Consider the following 25,239-nt stretch of genomic DNA (forward strand, 5'->3'; position numbering starts at 1 on the left):
TAACACGAGTACCAATACACAGCTTAAAAACAAGACACCTCAGTGCCTTTATTTTCACAGTGCAGGGAACTCAAAACACTGTAACTCCATGAACCAAAATAAAAGCCTCTTTTGAGCTCCTGACCACACTTTTTCTTGAAGTCATCTGAACAGCTGCACTACTTACTGGTCTCCAAGTAAGAACTGTACTGTAAACTGTAAATAGTTCAGGTTTTTCTTTTTTGTTTGTGGTAGGCTACATATTATATTTGAGAATCACATGAATTGCACAATCTGCACCAATTCATTTTGCAATCGAATCAGTCACTTAAAAGGAACACTTTAATGGTGTATTTCATTTGTTGTTTTTTCAGGCCAGCTCCAGGCCAATGCATATTGTGAAAACCCAGATATAGTATTAGTTGGTAACAAATCTGACTTATCTGATCAGAGAGAGGTGCAGGAGAAGCAAGCAAAAGAGCTCGCTGAAAAATATGGGTAAGTACGATTAAATGCAAAGTAAATGTACCACAACATTAAATCAGCTGTCTGTACATTTTGTTAGACCTAGATTGTAATCTTTAGACACATTTTCAACTTCTTCTTCTTCCTGCTGATATCATAAGGTTGTTATTTAATGAAAACACACTCCAGACATTCTTTTAATGTAGGTATTTTGCACAAACATGCAGATTTTTTCCCCAAAGAGAAATAAATGAATGATTGCAGTGTACACGGTTTGTCCAGAGCTTTCTGGTGGCAAAGTAATAAGGATGTATTCTTTTTTTTTCTCCATTTTTGACAGAATACCCTACTTTGAAACCAGTGCAGCTACAGGTTCTGAGGTTGACAAGGCAGTCATCACGCTGCTCGATCTGGTGATGAAGCGCATGGAGCAGTGTGTGGAGAAGACCCAGCAGGAGTCACCCAATGGAGGGGGCTCTGGGAAGCTAGAGCCCCTGCCTGCTGCTGAGAGAAAGTGTGCCTGTTAGACTGCATCGCTCCTCTGTAAAGAGAAGCCTATCTGTGGACAGAAAATTAAAAAACAAAACAAAATGTCTAGGTAAACAACCACAGCTAGCCATACAGATTGGCAGCTGCCCTAGACCATATAGGATTACAATTGGCCTCTCATGATTCCTTGACAGATATCTTGGGTATCATTTGTGAATATTTATGATATTATACTGTTATAGAAATGTATCTTACCCCTTCTCCCATCCCTCCTGGAATAAGATTATTTTTTGAAAAACACGACTCAGTAGACACTGAAGCGAGATCCTTCACTAAAAAAAACCTTATATTAGAAGTTTATTTTTGCCATTAATAGTTCAAATATTTGTCTGGTCTCTTCGGAGGACTGGCCCTTCTGCAACCCCTGTATTGTCTGCCGTGACTTTCATGAGATGTGCATGACATTGCCTTTATTAGACATTCCAGGTTGTGAGCAAGATGGCGTGGCAGTGACCGATGCTGAATTACTGCCCGCAAGGTTTACAATATTTCCTTCATTGGGTTATTCGTTATATTGTGTTTCCTTTTATAGAAAAGTTAGATGTGCATCCTTCTTGTTTCCAGAAAACTGGAAAAAGCAAGTAAATAACAGTTACATGCACAGGTGATAATATTGCTGTGTTTTATCAGTTTCGTAATGACCAGGCTTCAGCAATCCAAACGTACTTTGACTGGGAGACCACATTACAGATTGTAGCTGAACCTTCAGTGCCAATTAGGTAACGGGCAAACATGGTTAGCAACTGAGATACTTCATCAAGTCTCCAATCAAATATCTGGTTTTAAATTTAAACTACATAAATATGTCTCTTTCTTTGGCAGGAAAGTTTATTTTTCTATATGTCTGGCAACTGACAGGGAAAAGGGTGTACTCTAAGCCTGCTGTTAGCCATTATTTACAATATGGAGTGGAATGAGCCTTAGTTTGTGCTATTCACTGATTAGAACCATTTAAAAAAACAAAAGCATTCAAATTATATATTCATGTAAGGAGATTGCCTGGAATAATTGCTGTTACTATGTGCCAAAAACTCTTTTTTTTTCATTTGGCCAATACATCATTATCTGCCTTCACACACAACCTTTCCATTTGCAAAATACTTATATACAATATATATATCACCTGGCATTGGTGATATTCCACATATCAGAAATAAGTTACAGCTGACTTGATGTATGGTTGTGTTACTACACTTTGAATGTTTCTAATAACATTTTGTTACTTTTGTTTATTTTTTTCATTTCTGGAGATATAGGAAAGTTATTAATAAATTTATATTTCTTGATCTGTTTTTCAAATAATAAATGTAAAAGGACAAAAAATCTATTGCATTATCAAACGTCCTAGATATGTTATATCTGTTCTGTGTTTTTATGCATATTACTGTTTTAAGACTCAATGAAGCCAACATGACATTTTTGTGAATGTGGAGAGTATAAAATTGAGTTAATGAAATCAAAATGTAAAACCTGGATATATGATTGAAAAATAAACTTTAGATGGATTTAAAAGAGCAGATATTATGCATTGGATGTACTTGATTTTGCACTAGGAACAAGATTATCTTCAGTTTTATCTAATAAACCTTTTGCAGAAAATGGCATAATACATTAAACATTTGTTGAAATTACAGTACTGGCATTATTTAAAACTTTCACTGGTCCCTTGTAATTCTGTGAACTGAAATAACCTTCCTCTTAGTGCAAAATTCAATGCATCTGATTTCATCAGCATGGTAAGTGGTGCTTCATGCAAAGTGCTTCTAACGTCTTTTAAAAAATCACTTTCTTCATTTAACCAGTGAAAAATATCAATTTAAATTGTATTGTCATCAGTATCATCCAAACTGCTTTGATTATTTTGATGGATTTTGAGGACAACCAGATATAAACACATTCTCTGGATTGGATTTCCATCATTCTTTGAAAGTAGAAATATACAGTACGTGATGTGTTCCTGGGCAAACAATTCAGGTCGATCAGTCTTTGCAAGAATCATCATTTTGGGATGGCGATTGAGAATACGGACCTACCAATATGTGCAACTATGGTATATAAAGTATATAGAAACTTCAGAAGTTCTTTGTGTTGACATCAGACACTCCAGCTAGAGTAGCCTTCTGAGAAGATTGTGTTAATACATTTATGCAGTTCTCACTTTCCAGTTCTTTTCAGTTTTATGGAGGTGTCTTCTTCAGTGTCGTGGCCTCTTTATTTTCATTTTTTTTTTTTAAATTTAAGAACCATTTAAGTTTTCGAATTCAACATCAAGAGTCTGGTATTTTAGGGCAGCATGGCAGGGCAGTGGTGAGCATGGCTGCCTCACAACGCTGATCAGAAACATGCTGGTAGGTTTATTGGATTCTGGGAAAGCTTGCCCTGGAGTAAGGGAGTGTGTGCCTGTGTCTGTGACTGGCAACTCATCCAGGATTTATCTCGCCTTGCAATAGTTGCTTGCTGGGTTAGGCTCTGGCTCCCTGATTCGGAAGGAGCAGTTAGAAAATGGATGGATGGATGTTTGGTATTTTGTACATCTATAATGGGACTGTAACCAAGGACTGTTCAAAACTCAGTTAAAGGGGAATTAGGGACCTGGGTGTACAAAATGTTTTCTGCACTAAAAAAAGCGATTTTGTTTCTGTAGCATAATATCCTTTAATTTCTATTTTCATTTCTAGTCTGTATCTTTCACCTTGACATGTTAACACATTTCTGTACGCAGCTCTGTGTCAGATTGTTACCAAATAGCACAATGTGCTCATTAGTTTGAAGTTGGAGGGATGCTCAAGCTGTATTCATCACATTTCCAGGTACCGATGGATATCTGACTCTTCAGTTTCCATTCAGGGACTAAATTAAAGGGTACTTGGACAGCTCCTTCAACAGTGTTTAGTGTTCAGGGGATTCCCTGTGTGGGACGGTTTCCACTTGTACTGTTTTACATGTGAAGAGGCTGTGTGTCTGCACATTTGGGAACACTATTCTAGAGCAGTACTTCCCAACCCTGGTCCTGGAGGAACATTCCTTGCTAGTGTAATAACCTACTTAAAGGATATTTTTTTCCCAATAACGTCACCATGCTGATTACTTCTGCTCTCCTCAGTTTTCTTCCCATTATTACTAACTAAACAGCTCCTACGAGCTGATAAATCTTTAACTTACAGGTGGAAATGACAGATAGCCACAGCACTTTTTTTTTCTTCAATTCAGTTTTTCCTTCTACTTTTAACCTTTAGTTTGCCTTTCAAGAAACGCATCAGTTCTGAAACCCAGAAATTCGTGCACGGTTAATACCAGTTATTAACCTTATCTGACCTTTTAAGAACTAAAAGGAAATTTGAGGATATTTCCCAAACAAAACTGAAATCAATAAGTCAGTGATTGAGAACTCTGCTGGTGCACAAACCAGGACAAGTTTCTGCAGGACCAGGGCTGGAAACAACTGCTCTATACAATTGGATTGTAGTCACAGGGAGGGAAAGGAATCAATTTTTCATTTATTTGTAAGAATGATGTAAAACATGGGAAATCCACCACCTTATTCTTATCGAAACCCTCATTTGCTACAGTAGTTTCAGAAGCATGCACAGAAGGAATATCCCAACTCATTTGCAGCTATGTGACCTGTATGACCTAGCTGGATTGGGTAGTCCAATTTTGTAATGTGAGGTTAAGTATAATTTTTTTTTCTTTCATTTGGAAATGTCATGGTTAAAGGTCATTATTAATTAGTGCAGATGTAATTTACTCCATCAGTGACATTGACAGACAATGAAAGCAGGTGCAGTAAAAAAAAAAACTGAACAGGCATGGCAGATTTGCAATTCACAGCTTTACTACACCAGCCTAGCACTGAAACACTTGCACTCAAGTGAGGCGTCGCCTGACACCTCATGCATTTCAGCATGCGAGTCTGTGTGCACCTCTGTTCACGTCACGACTTTTCACCTAAGCAGCATGAGATCTCTGTGCGTGATCAATTTGTATATCGGTCCTTTTCAGTCACGTGACATCGAGTGGAATGGGACAGTCCACTTCACTTTCATGACAGTGAAAACCTCACAGGCTGCAGGGCCATATTTCTTCTTGTTTAAGCAACGTGTCATAAGGGAAGAGCGTGGAAACTCCTCCACTGCCACAGTCTCCCAACTAATGCACGGAGCATCCTGTTTAAGAGTAAACATTTGTTTCCTTTACTGTTATCTCTTTGAGGTATCTCTTTTGCATGATTGGTTCAGTACTGTGCCGTGTAAGTATGAAGCCTACTGTATCATCCTAAACTATTGGTTTAGGCACAGGTCTGTTTGTGAAATTTGCCAAACCAGAGCTCCTGGGCTGTCTTGTTATGGGGTATCAGCCCTTTGCTGAATTGATATTTAAAGCTGAAAAGAAGCGTGATTTAAAAAAAAAAAACAATGTGACATTTCTTTGTTTTATGTCATCCTTTGGACTTCATAGCCATTCTTAAAAGTTTACATTGTCTGGAAGATCTCTTCTCCGTAATGTGCCTGTGATGCTGTGTGACCAATAATTTTGTGTAAAAACATACTTGTAAGAGTTGTGACCTACTGAATATTTTTAATGCATCAGAATATAAAGTGAAGCAAAAAAATATATAAATATATACGTAACCATATGGCAGATTTAAAATTTTCATGATCTTAAAAGAGAAACATTTTGAGCATTTGTAATGTTCTTTATGTATTTGAAGAAAAAATATGCTTTGAATATTGATGTGCCTGAAATTTCTTAAGTGTGTGCACTAATATTTTGCCAGGCTGTACTAAACGTATTTCAGTGCATCTTTAGCATGAGCAACCTGAGGATGAGCTTTGATATAGTCAGTGTTATATTATCTATAGATCTGATAAATGTATCCCTTTAATTTCAGTGGGTTTCTGTTGTTCCCTACAGATGGCTGTTGCTTTGACAAAACATGATGTTGCACTGTTAAATAGTAAAATAGTTTTGTTTGATTTGACAACTTGATTGAAGGGTGTTTTGTGGCAAAGTATACACTTGTTGAATGTTTTTGAAGCACTGAAGTGAAGTGCATTTCAGGATAAATTTCTACAGAATGGGTTTTGCTCGTTCATTAAATGATCTGGATAGCATTTTCATCTCCCAAGTTCACTCACTCAAGGTATTTCTGTTTCTTTTTTAATCAAGCAAATAAAGATTTAAAAACCCACTGTGCTTTTATGAAACAGAACTTTGTTGTGAATTACCAATTTAGTATACTGTATTTTTACAGCACCCATTATCACTGTGTGGCAGCACCACGGAATGTATTCTCACTTGTATGACAAATCTTAATCTCTAGCCACAGGGACACTGGCATGCCACATACATATGTCAGGACCCTTTCTATATATTCAGTGTTAAGACAAACAGACTTTGCCTGGACACCTAATGATGCAGAGTGTCATTTTTCATTCAGAGTTTTACCCAGTATACACACAGGGTGTGTACATTTTGTCCTGTTCATTCATTATTAATAATAATTTCAGAGAATGAAATATAAGAATAGATGTAGTTTAAGAGAATGAACTACAAAAGGCCTCTTTTCAGCAAACTTTATATTAATAGCATTATTAGAAAGATGTCAGCTGTTTTCATTTGAATTTAAACCTTGTGGTTGTGTGTTCTTTATACAGTCTGAAGATTGTTGATTCGTGTCCCATCTCTAATTCAGTTTGCTTGCACTACAGACTTACTTGCATTATTGACAGAAATATCTATCTGAGACTCTGGCAGACTTTATTGTGCAGATAAGATGTTCCTGCCTCCTTTGTGGGTGGGTGGTGCACATTGGTGGTGGAGAGGAATCCTCATTACCTGTAAAGTGCTTTGAGTAGAGTGTCAATACAGAATGTATTGTTTAGGATGTGCTCTGCACTCATACTACAGTGTGGCAATGTATAATGCTATCAGCTGTGTTTGTGGTTGTTAGTAGGCTTAACTCAGTGAAGGAACAAGTAAACGTTTATTCCATGCTGCAAAGAGAAGAACAGAAAGGTAACATTTTGGCTGTGGAGCCTTCTTTGGGTGTTAGAAGAAAATGGTTAACTTAACTGAATAATATTTTTTTTTAGTTGGGTTTGTTTATAGCACATTGTTATCACTCAGTGTGGAATGCTTATATTTATGGGTACAGCATTATAATTTACAGAACTATTTTGGAATACTAAACTTCAATGGGTGGACTTTATTTTTATTTTGCTTATTTACTGTTGTTCAGGAAAAAGGAGGCTTTATACCGTATCTGCCATCTGCCTGCTGGACTTCCAGTTGGATATCAGTGGTGTAATTAGGACTGTTGCAAGCAATCGTGAAGTACTTTAGTAGAAACTTGTAAATAATTTTAAATCATCCAAAACCACATTTCAAGGTGAGAAAACTTAGAAAGGAACATTAAATCTTAAATGAGATTGTTGTGCTATTGAACTTTCTGGAAAAAGTGTTGATAATTCAATTGTTTTTTCTTTGTTACTGAATAAAACATTTAAAACAAGCCCATATTTTTTCCTCCTGAAACTTTTGTTAATGTTTTTGTTGGGATGGTTCGAACGTAAATATTTGAAAAGGAAAGTTTAGCGATACTAGGATAGAATCAAACTTTGCGAAAAACATACTATGTTTAACAGTGATGTATAACAATAAGATTCTTGGTACTAACAGTACAGAATTCCTAAAGGTCCACATATAAAGGGGAAACTATATTAAGTGTCCAAGGGTATCCTTATTATAAGTTGTATTAAAAGTCTGAGGTGATACATATTAAGCTTGTCAGTATTGGGAATAAAACTGTAATGTCCTCTAATGCAAAGAATACATTTGTGAAGTTAAAGCTTTACATCATTTAGAAAAAGGCAGAATTAACTAAAAAAAAACTTACCACTTTTGTGAACCAGATACTTCTAAAGAAAAATCTCTTTACACATATATGCAGTCTGGTTAATGTTAATCTTCTGTCCTCAGTACTATACTAATAATACCAGTCAAAAAATACTGTTTTCTGTTTTCATTCAAACATTCAAAACTGTTTAAAAAAACACTTCTACAAAAAGCCTTTAAACAACAGTATTAAATAAGTATAAGCCTTCTGACTACCCTCTATGCATATCAATATATATTCTCTTAAACAAGAATAATTATTCAGCTTAGTTCCACTTCCCTTCTTTAACTACATTGCTTGAAACAAAATAATTTATTACCAATGTTTGGGCTCCAATGCTACTTTTCCAGTTCTGATATGTCCAGTTTTAAATCTTTCAATTCCAGCCTCCAAAAAATACTACAACTTCTACACAATGCAGGGTGAATTTCTTTATCTGTCATCATTATTTAATTGATTTTAAGAGTACATATATAACGACACAAATAACTCTGAAGTCAAAGCAAAGCTATTTCCTATGATCTTTATTCATCTCTTTTCTTACCCTAGTTTGTACAGTAATTGGATATTGTTATCCCCAAATTTATAGCCGCATCCTCTGTGAGACCCAATATACAGTTAAAAACAACACATGGGCTGAGTTCACCTGAAACCCATAACAATCAGATGTTTAGAAATATTTTCTAAATTGTTTAAAGGGCTGACGATTGGTTTATTTAATCATACATTACTATATTATGAAACATTTTTTGCATTTTTATATAGTTGTGATTATGAATACTGTTTCACAGGAGACATGAAGTTACTGGAAATACAATTATTTGCATTGACATGATCTACTTGGTTGTATCACTCAGCAGCACGTGTAGACTACATTACAGCACATGCAGGTGTTTCAAGACTGCTTATTTTCACAGAGTTTGATTGCACAAAAGATGTATAAATCCTGGGTAACAACTGAAGCCTCACTTACTCCAAAAGGTTCCTTCAAATCCTGATGTCATGTGGCAAAACTGATGCAAGGTCATTAAAAAAAAAATTCTCCCAGAAAATGTACAAATTACTACCACAACTTTTATTTTCAGACAGTTCCCTCTGATCACAAGTAACCTGTATTAGATACTTGTGGATGCACAATCACTATTGACCAGCAGGATCAAAGAACATATTGCATTGTGATGCACACCCACGTCACTCCCAGAATATATGCATGCCATCATTAGCCTTACATCTTAAGGTAATACTTCATGACAACAGACAATGTGCTGCTGTTATTGGAACTATTGCAGGCTATTGATTTGAAGCAGGTTGAGAAGGGGAAATACCACCTTCTGACAGCTGGATCAATAATGTGTTGGTTCGCATTTATGCAGAGAAGGATTTAAAAATTGATTCATTGAGACAAATGGCCGTCTCTGATGACCTCTCAGTTATCTCTGTGAGGTAGGATGGTAAGCGATTATTCCATCAGCTTGGCAACAACCAAACTCAAATTATTTGCATTCTTTTGTACAAGGTTAGCAGATATCATTATCTGTAACACAAGTATGATGAAAGGATAAATTTGTGATTTGTGAAATAAAATCATTTCTTGTGGCTAAAATTCTAACATCACAGAGATCACTCCTTTTTCTTTGATATATAGCTGATTTAATGGACATGGCGTAAGACAGGATGTTTTCAGTCTCTACTGACATTTCTTTTACATAAACATTGATTTCTTCAGTAAATATATTCACAGTTCTTGAGAGCCTAGCCTATCTTTTATGAGTGTCCTGCTCTCTCTCAGTGCTGTGGAGCTAGATCTCTGTAAATAAGGTGGATTACCTTTACCCAGTGTCCTCCATTTCCCCCAATACACCATGAGTGTCAATACTGCATAAACCAGTTTGAAAATTTTAGCCATTTTGCTGAGAGAACATCCTTATCTTTGAGGGAAGGTGCCAGCATTCCAAAATGTGGAGCTTCAAAATGAGCCAGAAAATATTTCAGTGTTAAAAATATGAAAGGATAGGAATGACTGATAAATAGCCTTGTGGAAAGCTTTAGGGTAGACTGGCATAAGGGTGATGTATCCAAGGGAAAACTGCGGACGATTTTTTTTATTTTCCATGTGTATATATATAATGCAGTTTATATCCAGTATTCTATATTTCTGTTGTACGTCCAATATTTTAAGTGTGCTTTAAAAACATCTTGATAGGGATAGGCCCATTCAAAAAGTTGTCCTCTCTTTGTGCCAGTCTCCCACCACAACTATTCTAAAATAGTTAGTAATAGTAAATAGTAAAAATGTTCACAGCAGATACAGTTTTGGATCATTACACTTAAAATAAATCAAAGAGTGCTGGCTTTCGGCCTCACACCATTTGACTTTAATAAAGATTTTCATAAATGTATGCTCATGGGAGAAACAAGACTCATTCGCAAGACGTATAGGATGACTGCGCAATGGCTTGTTCAGAGCAGGTTTCTCAGGCTGTGGTCCAGTTAGGCGAAAACTTTACACCGAATCTTAATGACATTCCGCCGATCTCCGAATCAAAGTTTGTTTTATCAAGACAACATGGGTAGAAATGAACCCGATGGCACCCAAAGGGACCTCCGGAATTATGTGCTTTTCCATTTCCTAGCTGATCATATCAGTGTAGATTTGGGAGATGTGATGACATCTGTGGAGCCAGCCACAGTAATGGGCAGGACATACTGGGCACCCTAAGTTCAGGAGAAGAGAGAAGCAAGCAACAAAACCCCTGGAAAAATAGTTGCAAAGCAACCGAGCAAGTTAAAAAGTGAATCTGACAGTCACATGGCTTTACTTGCCTTGAAGAGGCACCTGATCCGACATCCTTTATACAAGTGTATGCTGTGTCTCAACCCAGCATGGGAAGAACACAAAAAATTCAGATGTAAACTAGGGTCTAAATTATGACGTAGGTAAAATAGTAAAAATCTGAGTTTACATGTTTTGGTATATTTGAGGGTCAAAATAGTTTGACAACTGGGAAAATAGGCCCTAAATATCAAAATCACCCTTCTATGTTCATGAATGATGAGAATATGAATATCTTATTGTAGAGTGGGAGATCTTAAATGGGTCAGTTCTCAGCGGCTCTGTTACCTTGAATGGTTGGCCATTCAGGTACAGTCTATCTGTTTTTCCCATGGGCAAACATACATGAAAATGTGAGTTACAATCAAAAAGGGGTAAGGTCAACAGGTGATTTTATATGGAATGACCCTTATTTAAGATGTCTTGTAATGCCAGTTGATATATTCTGCTTTATGTTGAGTCAATTTGTTAAATTCTTTTTTTTGAATAGAGTTATTTAATACCTGGAATGAGAGCAATTCAATGCCCATCTTGGCATGCATCATGTTCTATAAATATTTGTATTGTTGAATAAATGATATTTCCAAAAGATCAACTTCATGATTGCTTTTTATGAACCCACCATCTGTGTGCACATCTCTTGCAAAAAAAACACCCTCCATTTGTTTCAATAGCATATGAAGGGACTGGCAAACTTACAGACATTGAGTGAAGAGCTAGAGCAGATGGTGATCATTTTGAATATGTGATACTGAAATACACAAATCATTCTATTACCAGAAATCATTTAAATGACAATTAACAAATAATTTATGAAGTAAACCCCTTCATAAAAATATTATGCTCCACTAGTAAACTGTCTCCTTGAAGCAAAGACACTTTACTTTATATGAGTGTAGTTGGGTAAATGTTTCCTTTCAGTCTGTCGTCTTGAAAATTAAACATGTACTAATGAAAACTCCCATAATAAAATACACATTTTGTTGAGTCAGCATGTTCACATTGGCACCTCTGCGTCCTCCATACTCAATTGAGCTGAAGGTTTAAAACAGTTGTGCCTAATCTTACGTGACTGAAACACCAACTGAGACCTTCTTAGGTTGCTGACTGGTCCAGAATTCCACACTGTACTTCAGTTCTTTATTCTGTTAAAACAGTACATGCAGATATTAGATTAAATCAAGCATGGAGATTAGCGAATTTCAAAATCTATAGTACAATATTTCCTTCAGATTTGCTGTCAAATGTATAACATTATTCAAATAAAAACTGACATACAATATATTGTACCTCACAATCACAAAATGTGGGTCCTAATAGTATATTTGGAAAATACAATTATTTGTACTGAGAAGCTTTATCATTTTATTTAAGCACAAAATCAGCAACATAAACAGTACAGTGAAACAATTGCTTTGCAGAAACATTGCAGGAACATGATAAACTATTACTTCAGTTTAAATAATAAAGACTGTGAATAAAGAAAGCATAAATTCACCACTTATACTGTACCTCCCTTGACCTTGAACTTTATTGCCATATGTAACTGGTACATGTACTCGTACAATGGAATTCTTACAGAAAGTTTGTTGATTGTTAAAACAAGTGTACATTTTTACACTTGTTTTAACAATCGAGAGACTCGAGAGACCCATAACTGAGCAAGAATTAATGTCAATCTGTTACTGTTGGCCATACCCCATTTCAATAGACGTGAACAAAAGACATTACTAAGACAGACTTAATCATTCCACAATTTGACATAGTGGACTAAATGCTTTAGGAACAGCATGTCATAAATTAGAAAGACTTTGCCTATGTTTAAAAATCAATAATGGTTTAGTGGAGTTGTATTAAAACAGTAGTAGGAATATAAAATGTAATATGGAAACATTAAGGCGATGTGTTGTCTTATAATATCCTTCCACAAAATATTTAGTTCCAGGGCACTTCTGCACTAAAGCAAGATTCATCCTTCTTTAATATCAGATTACTACTGTACACAATGTGGAATTCCTTAGTTGAGAAACTTGAACGTCTGAAATTGGTAATAATTAATGGCATTTATATAGCATGTTTCATTCCAACAAAGGATTTTACATATAGAGGGGGACTTAACCTATCTACCACTGACATACAGGCACCCCTTTGAGCAATACACAGCAGCCATTACAGTCCAGCAGCGTCTCTACACAGTGAGTCAAGTGAAAAATTGTTTCACTAATTTAAATAAGAGGGGACTTACAAGGGGTAGCCCAGATGCTCAAACCTAGAATGAAATTTACCCAGGGCACCAGGATTAAAAACCGCACTCCTTTAAAAACTGCCATGGGAACCTTAATGACCAAATAGTCAGGAAATTTGTTTAATATCTCATCCAAACTATGGCACCTTGGTAACTTGGTAACAGTGCTTATCCATATATACTGTATATATGGTCTAATTTGAAACACCATCCACTTAGGTTGCTTTCATTAGAGATACTATGCAATCCTTTTAAGCCTAAAGCAACTCTTTGTATTTTAATTAAAAGAGCAAAGCTTTCCAGTATGTCCTGAGTTAAAGATTAATGTTTTAGCAAATCATCCCCTCAGAGGAGATCATGGTATCAGATGTGTTTTGTTCTGTTCAATATGTTCTTGTTCAAATTGTTTATGGGACTAGTTTGCTCTTATTGGTCCACCACTGTGCGGCTTTCTAATTGTACATAGTATGTATAATAATGCTAATGCCCTGGATTTAGTAAGATCAAATACAGACACAAGACAAGGAAATTACATAATCATAATCAATGACCATTATCTGAGGAGCATCATTTCTTAGCAGAATGTCTTTAGAAAGCAAATAATTGTATATATTTATTCTGTATTATTGTGATTCTTGTGTTATCAAACAATATTTTATACTTTTATGATCTAGGTTTACTTTAAGCCTTTTCAAACATCTAGGATTAGGCTCACCATAAAGCACTGTTTATAATTTATATATTCATTCCTGGGCCTGGAGGGCCACAGTCAACCTGGACTGATACATAACTTATCATCTTCAAGGTGAGTAAAAACGTAGAATCAGTGGTAATATTGTCCAATTACATGAACGACTTATTCAAGTGAAGTTATTAAGAGTAAAGATTGGAAGATCTGAAAAAACAATGGACTTACATGATGAGGGAGTGAAAATTAGTGGTTTATAAAGTGAAATTATGTTGAAGTTGATATGGAATTCTGAGTCACAAACATGGCATGTGTAGAGAATTTTATCATGTTTATCTGCATGTTCATCATGCTTTCCAAATGTTTTATCTTGGCCTGGTACAGTACATTGATGGTTCTCCTTCTAATCAAGCAAATGCTAACGTAGGTATTATAAGTCAAGGAAAAAAACTGGACCTTCTTTAGTAATACGCATTTTGTTCAAGTCCTGCTTAGTATTGTGCAGAATACAATGCAATGAAATGTGTTCTCTCACTTTTTCAAACCTCACCTTTGCTTCCAAGGAGTGTAGCCTTTCAGTAAGAGTCCATACAGCATTGTCTTGTGCCGAGAGCTCCTTTTTCAGCTGTTCTATCTGAAAACATTACATTGAGGGTTTGAAAACTGATTACATTACAGAAAAAATGGAACATGTTGATGGCCCCTTTAATATGCTAATTGAAAAATAATCTATTGTTCAGATATCGCCTTTCTTTCTTTCTTAGCAAAGAGAAAATAAATGTCAAGGATCTTTTGGCTCCATGAAAGGACATTCATTTGTGTCAGTCCTGTCTAAGCAGAAATGAAGCCATATTCTGTTCCATTTACAAAATACCATTTAGGAGCATAGTTTCATCCTACTGAACTGCAGTAGGCTGATATTGTAAACTGTTGCCCTGAGCAGTGGGTCAGCTTTTCATGCCAATAAATGAGGGGTGTTAAATCTTGATCCTGCTGGACCACTGTGCCTGCATAACTCTGTCAGTCCAGTATAGCTCTTAACTGCCTGTGGGCTGTAGCTTTCCAGGACCATGACTCCTGTGCCGACGTCTTAATCACTCATCTAGATCTCAGCAACTCATGCACATCGGTAGTAATTAAAACCTTCGAAGTATTTCTGAATTGTAATTTTATTCCATAATTTGAGTGGGTGTTTAAGTGCTTTTCAGAAATTCGTAGTTTTCTTAATAGGTAGTCATCAATAAACAAGACGCTGGAGATTATGAGAATCAGTGCTAGCTTCGCTGCAAACCCTCTGTTTTTCTGATGCTGGGGACTAAAAACAGAAAAGAAAAAGAGTCTCACTTGCTGTATGTAAGTCCGCAGCTTTCTGTTCTGGTTAAGGATCATATCATCTAGGTGATGGATCTTCTCCTGGAGGGTATTCACTTCTGTAGTGCAGTTCCTTAAACTAGAATCAAAGTAAAAAAAGTGAACATGGAACACTGTGTGGTGCAGTACTATTTGTGTATCCTAGTCTAATAAACATGTTTCATTGCCTTACTTCATGACTATAAATTGCCAATTTCAAAAACAGGGGGTGAGTGGGATAACATTATGTCATTGTAATTTTTATGCAGGACTAATACTGAATATGTTTATGAAAAAGCACAATACAGTGCCTTATTTTTAATACTATTGTTTTTTTTTTCTTTACAGTCAAGGAATTTGTATTTGTGATCATTGGATTAATATGAATAACAATATAATATTCATTATATTTTTATATACTTTATATCAGTGAGCCAGTTTTAGAGGCTGCTGTGGATCCAGAAGAGTTTTACATTTTATGGACAAAAGAAACCAAGATAACCTTTACCAAAGTGAGGAAAAGGGCCTTATCCGTGAAGCACATTGTAGCCTGGGCATGCATGACTGCCTCTGGAACTGGCTCACTCATTTTAACTGATAATGTACAGTAACTAATGATGGCACTATACTGTAGGAAAAAAATAGCTCTAAACACTATTTGTTCAATGCATGATCAGTAATGGATTTGTTCTGCTAGTAAGGGGAATCAGAAAGACAGCTTGCCCTCTTTATCACAGGTCATTCACTATGTGAAATAACCTTTACCATTTCATTGACCCTTACACCAGAGCCATGATTCTTGAAAGGAATAATCATTTTCTCAGTGGCTAATGCCTCCTTCTCTTCGTTAAAGATCTGAATGGCCTTAATAAGATAACAGCTCAGTCTGAATCTCAGTCTATAATTAGTTTCAGCTGCTTGGTTTGAGTGACTACTTTAAATTCTGTGTTTTATAAGGATATAACAGTATGATTTGTACATTTAACACTACATTTCATATAGTTAATTCAGAGTTGATGGGGGTTATTTTGTACATTTTTATAACTGTTGCTGTGACAATGCTGTATACATGATTTTTGTTGTTACCTTGCTCTGTGGGTTTTGCTTAAAAGGGAGCGCCCACTTTATTCAGGTGAAACAATTCTGTGGTGAGCAATTAATAACAGTTACTATTTAGCACGTCTCACAGAGTGCACAAAATGAATCCCACTGCTTGAATTAATCAAAGAGAGTGCAGGATCGTGTCACCCATCAAAGCAAATGTACATACCTCTCTGCTTCAGGAATGGGGCTATGATTCAGTGACAGCCTCCATCTGGTTTCATGTTCTATTAAATCTCTTTTCCTTGACAAAACGGTCTTCTCCTGCAATATGTTACAACACACCAAACTTAACCTACAGGACACAAGCAGAAGTCTAATATTATTTCATTATATTTCCAGTCACAAAGTCAAGAATTCTTACTAAAATGTTTTTTGCAATAACATCAATATGTCTTGGTTTTCAGACGAAAACTTCACAGTGAGGTAGTGCACAGAGAAAAAAATACTGTTTTGTCAATAAATCAAGATATATGCGTCTTAATAACAAGTTCTATTTAATATTTTAGATTACTAGTAAATTGAAATGTTTGAAATGATGGTTGGTGTCAATTTTTTTGATTGATTTTGCACTTGCCTGTTCCATCCTTCCCACTAGTTTTTCTATCTCTGAGATTCTCTCTTCCTTTTCCTGAAGGTTTCGTTCCAAATTGTGGAGATTCTCCAGGCTTCTTCTTAAATTCTGCTCCAGATCTAAAGCCCAACCCTTACCAGAATTAAAAAAGTAAAAAAGACCATGTTAATGCAAAATACAGTAACACTTTAAGGAACAGCTGCAATTTCACAATAAACGTCTTCTGAATTACACCATAATATCTGGTGGATGTTTCTATTTTAATGTGGTTCACAAAGGGAAAATCATAACTCTAACCCATATACAAGAACATTTTTGTTTTCTATTAAATTTGGCATTCCAAGAGATAGTTCTTTATCTGTTTCAAAGATAAATCTGAGGCTCTTCAAATCAGTGAGTTTTCATCTTTCCGTTTTCAATAACTACTTACAGTAGCTCAACTCTTGTTTGAGCTAGGACACAATGGTCACAAGCCAGGACAAACCACAGCATGTAACTCCAGTCCATACGGGGACAATTTTGAGACACCACAGCCTGGACAGCAGATCTGTGGTCTGTGGGAGGAAATTAGAGGACCCAGTGAAAACATCCATGGGGTCAGAGTGGCCACAGAGAGAACATGCAAACTCCACACACAAGGCACTCCATGCTGGAGTCATACCCTTGCTCAAGAGCTGTGGGGCAGCATCGCCAACTGACCCTTAGCTGTTTCGCTCAGCAAGTCTCTGATACATTTCAAAATGCCCTTTTTCTTAAATACATTTACAGAGAATGTAGTCAGCATAATGAAATACCTATTTTGTCTAATGGTAGTTTGAATGAACAATAGAGGCTAGTAACAGCAGGGAGGTGAAATATCCCTTGTTGTACACTGCTGTGCACATTTCTGTTTGTATGCAGACAGTGTTAATGGCTTGCGCCTTTCATGAAGGGACATAATAAAGGCCCCAAGAGAAATGACACATGCTACCTGCAATGTCTGCTTCTCCTGGATGTGTCTCTCCCTCATCTCTTCTGCGCGAGACTGGTAGGTGTCAAACAGCCTTCTTGTAGTATCTCTTAAGGCCTCTGCTCCTGCCTCCCGGGATGCTTCGAGCTAGGGCAAATGCCATAGGTAGAGATAATTACCCCCATTCAGGGGGTGTTCTGATACACCTGCCTACCGCATTTTGCGACTGGTACACATATTGTACTGTGAAACATAAACTTGGGTTCAAGTTATTGAAATGCAGTAGATTCTCCTGCAGCAAAATTTCCACTCCTAAAGATTCCATTTTTGGCATGTGTTAAGCTTTGACATTCGCGTAACGCAAATAGCTATGCTGTGAAGAAAGAAGAAAAAAAGTACCAATGCGATGTGTTCTTCCAGACAGACCCACTGTATTTTACATAATATAAAGTGCTAATGAAGAACTGCACATTCATTTTTTCTGCCAGAATAATGTATGCACAGAAATGCAAACAACATAGCAGTGCTCTCTCAACACACCATTTACTCTGTGTGAAGCATCAATGGAAAATAAATATTAGACCTTAAAGCTTTGAATAATGCTAATGAGTAAAATAAGACATATCATGCCAGCAAAATTCATTTTCAATATTTACTGGTATTGTACTGTACACCCTGTAAATTCTCACTTTCCCATTTCTCCCATCAGGGTCTCATTCCCTGCTTGATGCCCCTTTTAAAGGCAAATGTCATTACATGAATTTGAATAAATGTGCTGTTGCTCTCAGCAAATGTTCCATCTGGTTTAACAAGTCTTGTTAGAACACTGTGACAGTCTTAAGCAAATTGTCACAATAACCACCTCATTTGCAATAGCCCATTGCCTAAGACTTTGGTTTTGACTGTTGTATTGTACTGCCTGAGTGAGGCTCACACACTTGTTCTGCTGACACAGCCACCTGTCAGAACCATGTACCTTTTTGGCATGCTGCAGGTTCTGTAGTGGTCTACAAGAGAGGTAGCCCTGGTTCCTGTCTTGTCTGTGTCTTGCTTATGTTACCGCAAGCTTGCAGACACTCTGCCACGTTGCTGTTTGAAATACCTGGGTCACGCTTGGCTAGTGACATAACACCATATACTGTACAGTCATTCACTGGCTGGATATCACAGGCTGGATAAGACGCCTGGATCATAGAGTTCAACAAGCACTTAGGCAAATGCCTGATGGGCTTTAGATAAAGAAAAAACATCAATAAACAATTTTAAGATGACTGCTTTAACACATTTCTCCTAAATAACTGCAGCTTTATGTGGATCACATTCTTGGCAGCTGAGGAAAGGCTCCAACTTCTTTCAGTGCACCAGAACAAAGTCAGCAGGTTTACCTTAATCTCAAGCTCCTGGTTCTCCATAAGAATATGGGAGAGCTGCATTTCTTTGACTTTGAGATCTTCAAGTACTTGATGGTGTCGAGTGGAAAGACTGTTCCAATTAGCTGGGACATCTCTCAGGCAATGAGTCTGTGTCTCACAAATGTAGACAAAAACAAAGGAAATCAAAGCCTTTTTAAGTTAAGCTTTCATAATCCTTTAACAGATAAGAGCACTAGAGTTTACAAATGAGAGGAGATACTTTGGCCCATCAAGTTCATTTGATTTCTAGTAGGTAATTGAGCTGAAAATCCTATACAGCCTTGACACCAGGCTACGTCTTTTGACTAAATTACTGTTCTAGACCCTCACACAACCTTTTATGTAAAGTAGCCCCATATTTCATCATAGAAATTGTGCATAGCAAAAAGCCCATTAAGCTGACTGACAGTGTCTCTGAGGTTTTTGAAAACTTGAATTGGGAATCCTCACAGTCTTCTTGTCACGACTGTAAGCCCCTCCTCTTAAGGGCGCTCCGGCTCTTTCATGTTTGTCTTGAATTTTTGGTGTCTGTCTCCGGTTCCAGCCCACTTCCTATAAAAGCCAGATGCTCTTACCATTCCAGGCTCAGCTTTGGAAGATGGACGCCCGGAAGTCCGCCTACCCGTGAGTCCAGGAGAGGTTTAACGGCATAGGCTTCACAACGGCATCCTGACCATCTGGGTCCAGGTCCCGGTACCCCTTTTATCCCCTCGACCCTTCGCCGGATCCTGCTCCGGCTTTTAACTTCTGTCTTGTCTGTCATGGATGGATTACCGGGCCCTGGACTTTTGATCACCTATGGATTTTTCTACGGACTCCCTTTGGACTTGTTTGCCTTGGCCACGCCCCCCCATCCGTCTGCTTGCCCTGTTCCTAGTCTCCTTTCCCTGTGTTTGTTGCACTCCCTTCCAGATTTTATTGTCTGCATAGGGTCCTGAAAAATGCTTTGTGACACTTCTCTGTTCGAGACTAAAAACATTTATTGTTTACACAGACTTGTATGTAATAGAAGTAAGGCTTTTTGGTTTATACAGTAAGTAGTAGGTTACGTTTTGTGGATCCTTTTTATGGATGGATAATACATTATCATTCACAAGTTAGCTGGTATAACTCCTGTCTTGAATGATCGCTGGAAAAGTATTTTCATTAAGTACAATTGGTAAAATACCATCAAGACACTACAGATTCCTGTATCTTAAGTGCTTTAATGCCTGCAACACCTGTGTTTTATTATTGTTTAATATACAATGTCTTTCCTAAGTTTCTGTATTGTATTACTTCCCCTGATATTTTTAAAAGACTCGATTGATCCAAGTTTTGTGCCAGGTAGGTGCATCTTGCCCCTATTGCTTCTGAGAACCTCAATTTATCTTGGTTAGGTTCCTGTGTCCGAATGGTCCTTTTGATGTATAGCACTAAACCTCCACCTCTTCTGTCTGTCCTGTTTCTTTGCAGTTCTATGTATCCATTAACATTGTATTTATTATAATCATTCTCTGTTAGCCATGTTTCTTTTATTCCAAGTTATGGATCGCAATAACATCCTGGTGTAACTTGCCAATAATTATCTGGTCATTTAATTGATTTATTTTCCCAGTCCCATTCCCAATTCCAATTTTTATTCATATGCAGACAAACAGTTTTCAACTGAGACCGTAAATGAGATCTTAAAACACTTCTTTACCAACACTTATCCTATCAACTTTCACTACTATAAATTCATCTTCCTTGACTTCTAGTTTTTACATTTTTACATTTTATCTGAAGCTGAAATGTGCTATATAAATTAAAGGTCTAGCTGCATTACTGTTTGTTTTACCTGCTTTGACTTTATCAGTACTTTGTACTATCAAATCATATTTACATTATACCTTTGGTCCACTTTTCCATCCTTTACACCCTTCCCTTTCATCTTCAAAAACTTGTATTTTTTCCAGTGCAGAGCGGATCTAAAATGAAAGACACAGCAGCCACAATTATGTTAATAATTATCATAATAATTTTAATTTTCACATGTGAGCCTAAAACATACTCTTCATATATAAAAGGTCAGTCTATCAGCAAAATTACTATAGATGTTTGGTTTTTTAAAAGACCACAATCTTCCAATCAGTGTCATTAGCCCTTACTACACCCTTCTTCTTATTATTGGAGGTAAAAATCAATTACCTGCTTTTCAAATGAAGACTGTCATTGTACTGTATCTTAGTTTACCTTTCTAATGTAGTTAGTCTCCTCTCTGATATAGGACAAGGGGCTGTAATAGAGACTGTCTTCCTGTCCTGGGGCAGTGTCACACTCCAGCACTACCAGGGAAGTTACTGCAGCCTGTGAACAAAAGAGGACAAAGGTGTCAGGAGTCGGAGAGACAGTCAATTTGCTTTCTATTTTCTGAAAAATACATTATTTTAATTCTATGAACACATACATCTCTCCTTGCGCTTGGAACATGATCCTGTGATGTAACCTGGGATCAGCAGGTGTTTTGTTTCAACTTCAGACACCCTCACCCAGGTGACCCATCTGAAGCTGATCGGGGCAAGACTGTATCCAGGTGGCATCAAACTGATCCCCGGATATCACTTCAGAGCTATCTTGAGGCTTTCTCTGCTGCCTCTGTGGCCTTACTGATGTCTCTTATTTACCCTGTGGTGCCTATCATGTCATAATGCTTGAAGAGGGACAACCCTGCAAATCCCTACTTCAATAGGTACACACTAGCCAGCCAGCCCTTCCTGCAAGAATCACTAACAACTCCCTAGTACTTAGCCCTCTTTTCTCAGTTGCTCTCCAGCTCTAATTAAAATCTTGGCTTGTTTAGTAGGAAAGAAATACTTGCTGTTGCTGATACCTGTGCAGATTTTATCTGCAAGGACCTGGTAACGACTCCAGCTGTAAGGTCCATCTCTCAGCCCTTTTTGATAAGTACTAAGAATATGCTCTAGTGTTCCTTTCTCTGGGAACAGTGGACAAGTTGGATAGTCCACTTAACTCCAATAAAATGGTATGGGCTAGGTAGAATATTACACCCTGGATCAGGAACGTGATGCTCTAATTGCTATATGCACAACAGTGAGATGTTCTAGTCATGATGATCAGACTCCCTTTAGCATCAAAGTTGCCAGCTCTCTACTCCTAATCAGCCATGTACTATCTTATTGGTGGCTATCGCACACCTAATTTAGTAATTAGACTCCAAATCTGTGGCCTTCACCAGCATATTCATTGCCAGGGCAATAAATGTCTGTGATGATTCCTACTTCCAGTCTATGTACTGCAACTTTGGACTCCTGCATAAGCAAGGTATAAAGCCAAAGGTGATCATAAGAACTTGTGAAATCAGTTCACAATATTGTAATATACTGTACAGGGTGTAAATCAGTATTCCAATGGCTAAAGAGTGAAATGCTTCACTGTTGCCCTTCTAGGCTGTGCACATCAGTGATCTGTGTTTCCTCCCAATCATTACAGCACTGTTCCCACTTTGTATCATGATCTAATCAGCTCTTGGTTGCTAAGCAAAGTTGGATCTTGTCTGTGTTGCGATGGGAGTCTTAAAGAAAAAAAAGGTACAGCACCTATGGTGATGGGGGACACTATGATGTAGCAGGTATCTTTCTTGAGATGAGACAGTAAACCTACTGTAGTAGTCAAGTCTGACTACTTGTTCTTTTAAACTTCCATGGCACATTTGGAAAGAGAATGGGTGTTAAACCTTGTGTTCTGGTTCAATTCCACTCTAGGCTTGTATAGTGTCATCTCCCTTAAGTTCTACCTTAATTAAGTGAACAATTTCTCAGTCTTATGCCTGATCTGCTCTGTAAGGGCTGATCGAACTTGATGCTACCTACAGTAGGTGGTGTTGTGCCTTAGTGGTGGCTCAAAGGCGTGCCTTAAATAGGAATCTAAAGCAGAAGAAAAGTACTGACAATAACATGGAATACTTTGCTAGTATGTCAAATGACATTGTATTAAAAAAAATCACAGTGAATAATTTCAGAACAGATTCTGAAATTCTGTGATCAATAATCTGGAAGTAACAGTCTGGAGTTCTTCAAGCAAACTTGGCCTCCAGTGACACTTCAGCTTATTCTACCTTATTCTAATTTTTCTAGTCTACATTTGAATTGCAAATCATTTTACATTTAAAGTTACATGATTCTAATGTGTGTCTAAAGCAAAAATGTAATGTGTAGGATGGCTCAGTCCAAAGATGGATTGTTTAAATAGCATGAAAGGCCTTTGTATAAGAGTTAAAATTTTACTAACACCCCTGGTTAATGAAATGTCCAACTGGTGTCCAATATAAAACTAGTATCTAGATTGCAGTATGATTATTTTAGCTTTCCGCATTTCAAGATGTAACTGGTAAAAATGTTGTGGTATAAAATTTTACTCTTAAGTCCTTGAAAACACTAATATTTCTGATCATTGTATCTTGTTCAGGATGAATGGTGCACTGCAATCAGTAAGTACTGTATATGTGAAATAAAAGCAGTAGATCACCAACAATGTATGTGTAAATAACATCCTGCATATTTATACAGTATACACATGTAAAGGGACAAGTAATAGGTTTATTCCATGCTGAAAAGAGAAGAAAGGAAACACAATGTTTCTGCTGTGGAGCCATCTTCGGGCGTCAACATATGTAGTAACATTTATGCTATAGTGATTGCTTTGCAGTCGCATTTCAAACCATGAAACAGAGCTGTAACAGTGCATTTATACTGTATTACAAGATGCAAACAACTACCTTTTTCTTGTCAGAAAGCTATTAGGCACTGTAAACATCAGATTAAACAAAAATTAAAAGCAGTACTATTACATACTTGTGCATTTCAAGTCTAAAATAGGCACTAATAACCACACAGTATACTGTAACAGACTAAATAAGCTTGTACCATTGATACGTCTCATTCTTTATCAAAGTTAACTTTTAGCATGTCAAATCCTACAGTACATCAAAAAGTGACAAGCACTTACCATAGCTGTAATTATTCTATTTTTGTAAAGCAGTTCAACAGTTCAGCAGTTCAGCAATAATCCTGGGCTTGCAATGAATAGGCTGTGTAATCCAGTTTTAAGTAGAAGGTGTTCAGTCTCTCTGTTCGAACTGCACCTGAAAACCAAGATATTAGTTTCACACATGACTGCCTCTCAGACAATTCTGGCTTGATCTGTGGCCAGGTCTCATCGTGACCAGTGGAAAAGATCAGTTTGCAGCAGGGTGCATTGACAAAGCTCAGTCCCAAACGTGAGTGTACACTTACGCAAAAGAAACTGTAGAAGAAGGAATATGTTTAAAGGTAAAGCCCATCCCAAGTTGCTCACTGTTTTGAACGTCTGTGGGGTGTGGTGCAGACTGAATCCTATCAGTATCTGGTAGCTTAGCAACAAATGTGCAGGTCTGTTCCTAATTACAGCAAACAACAACTCCCTCTAGATACTGTAGGCTTAATTTTAGTATTTAAGTTTCTTCAATCTTCCTTCTCTGTTCAGCATGGAATAAACCTACTACTTGTTCCTTTGCAGCCTATGCATGCTGATGCAGCTGCCCACCTGAACTACTTAATTTTAGTGTTACTGCAGGTGACTGGAAGCACATAGCTGTATCAGTACTGTAAGTGAGCAAAGCACATTTTGAGTAGTTAATTTTAGTTAAATTCTGAAGTTATGACTACGCAAACATTACTCACGCAGAACTATTGACACAAAGTGAGGTTGTCCACAGAAATGTCTGTTTAGCTAAGCACACTGCCGGTAGGTATCTTTGATCTAGACTCTGAATGTTTAATCATCCAGGTGTGACAAAGTCATTTTAGAAGACAATGTAATTTAAAACTGAAGGAAAACGTGTACATGAAATGGGGCCTAGATGAAGAGTGTAAACTAGGTATAATAATAAGTGTAGTACAACATGGAACTGTTCAAAGCATGCTGCTCAAATTAATATATTTTAATGATCTTGGGACTCAGGTAACCTGGATAAACTAAGGATCTAATTGGAAAATTATTTTAACAAGGGGAGTAGCAAACACTCTAGGACCATAAAAGGAAATAGAAAGTCACTATTTGGGGGATTATTAATCTGACAATTAAATGAAACTCTTCCATATGGATAGTCTTCTGGAACAAAATATGCAGGAAATAATGAGACAGACTGTAACCAATTTGTTTCTATTAGGCCTGATGG

General features: G+C 37.0%; 2 protein-coding genes across 4 annotated transcripts in view; one reads left to right on the plus strand and one right to left on the minus strand.

Annotated features, from left to right (window-relative positions):
• Positions 1–7,512, plus strand: part of rab27b (RAB27B, member RAS oncogene family) — a 66,183-nt gene extending 58,671 nt beyond the window's left edge. For all 3 annotated transcript variants that reach the window (XM_015362359.2, XM_015362345.2, XM_006626579.3), the window contains exons 5-6: positions 354–477; positions 785–7,512. In XM_015362359.2, the coding sequence (XP_015217845.1) occupies positions 354–477; positions 785–971 (311 nt within the window). In that variant the 3' untranslated portion in view covers positions 972–7,512. The remainder of the gene's footprint in view (positions 1–353; positions 478–784) is intronic.
• Positions 7,513–8,404: 892 nt separating this feature from the next.
• LOC107079472 (coiled-coil domain-containing protein 68) lies at positions 8,405–24,407 on the minus strand. The gene is made up of 11 exons (XM_015363986.2): positions 24,317–24,407; positions 24,030–24,165; positions 21,258–21,371; positions 20,915–20,992; positions 19,017–19,151; positions 17,653–17,778; positions 16,686–16,814; positions 16,278–16,372; positions 15,002–15,107; positions 14,208–14,291; positions 8,405–11,869 (listed from the first exon to the last, which is right to left on the minus strand). The coding sequence occupies exons 2-11, from the start codon at positions 24,030–24,032 to the stop codon at positions 11,789–11,791; spliced, it is 951 nt and encodes a 316-aa protein (XP_015219472.1). The 5' UTR covers positions 24,033–24,165; positions 24,317–24,407; the 3' UTR covers positions 8,405–11,788.
• Positions 24,408–25,239: the final 832 nt, after the last annotated feature.

The sequence above is a fragment of the Lepisosteus oculatus genome, chromosome 3 (assembly GCF_040954835.1).
Source record: "Lepisosteus oculatus isolate fLepOcu1 chromosome 3, fLepOcu1.hap2, whole genome shotgun sequence".
In the NCBI taxonomy this organism is placed as follows: domain Eukaryota; kingdom Metazoa; phylum Chordata; class Actinopteri; order Semionotiformes; family Lepisosteidae; genus Lepisosteus; species Lepisosteus oculatus.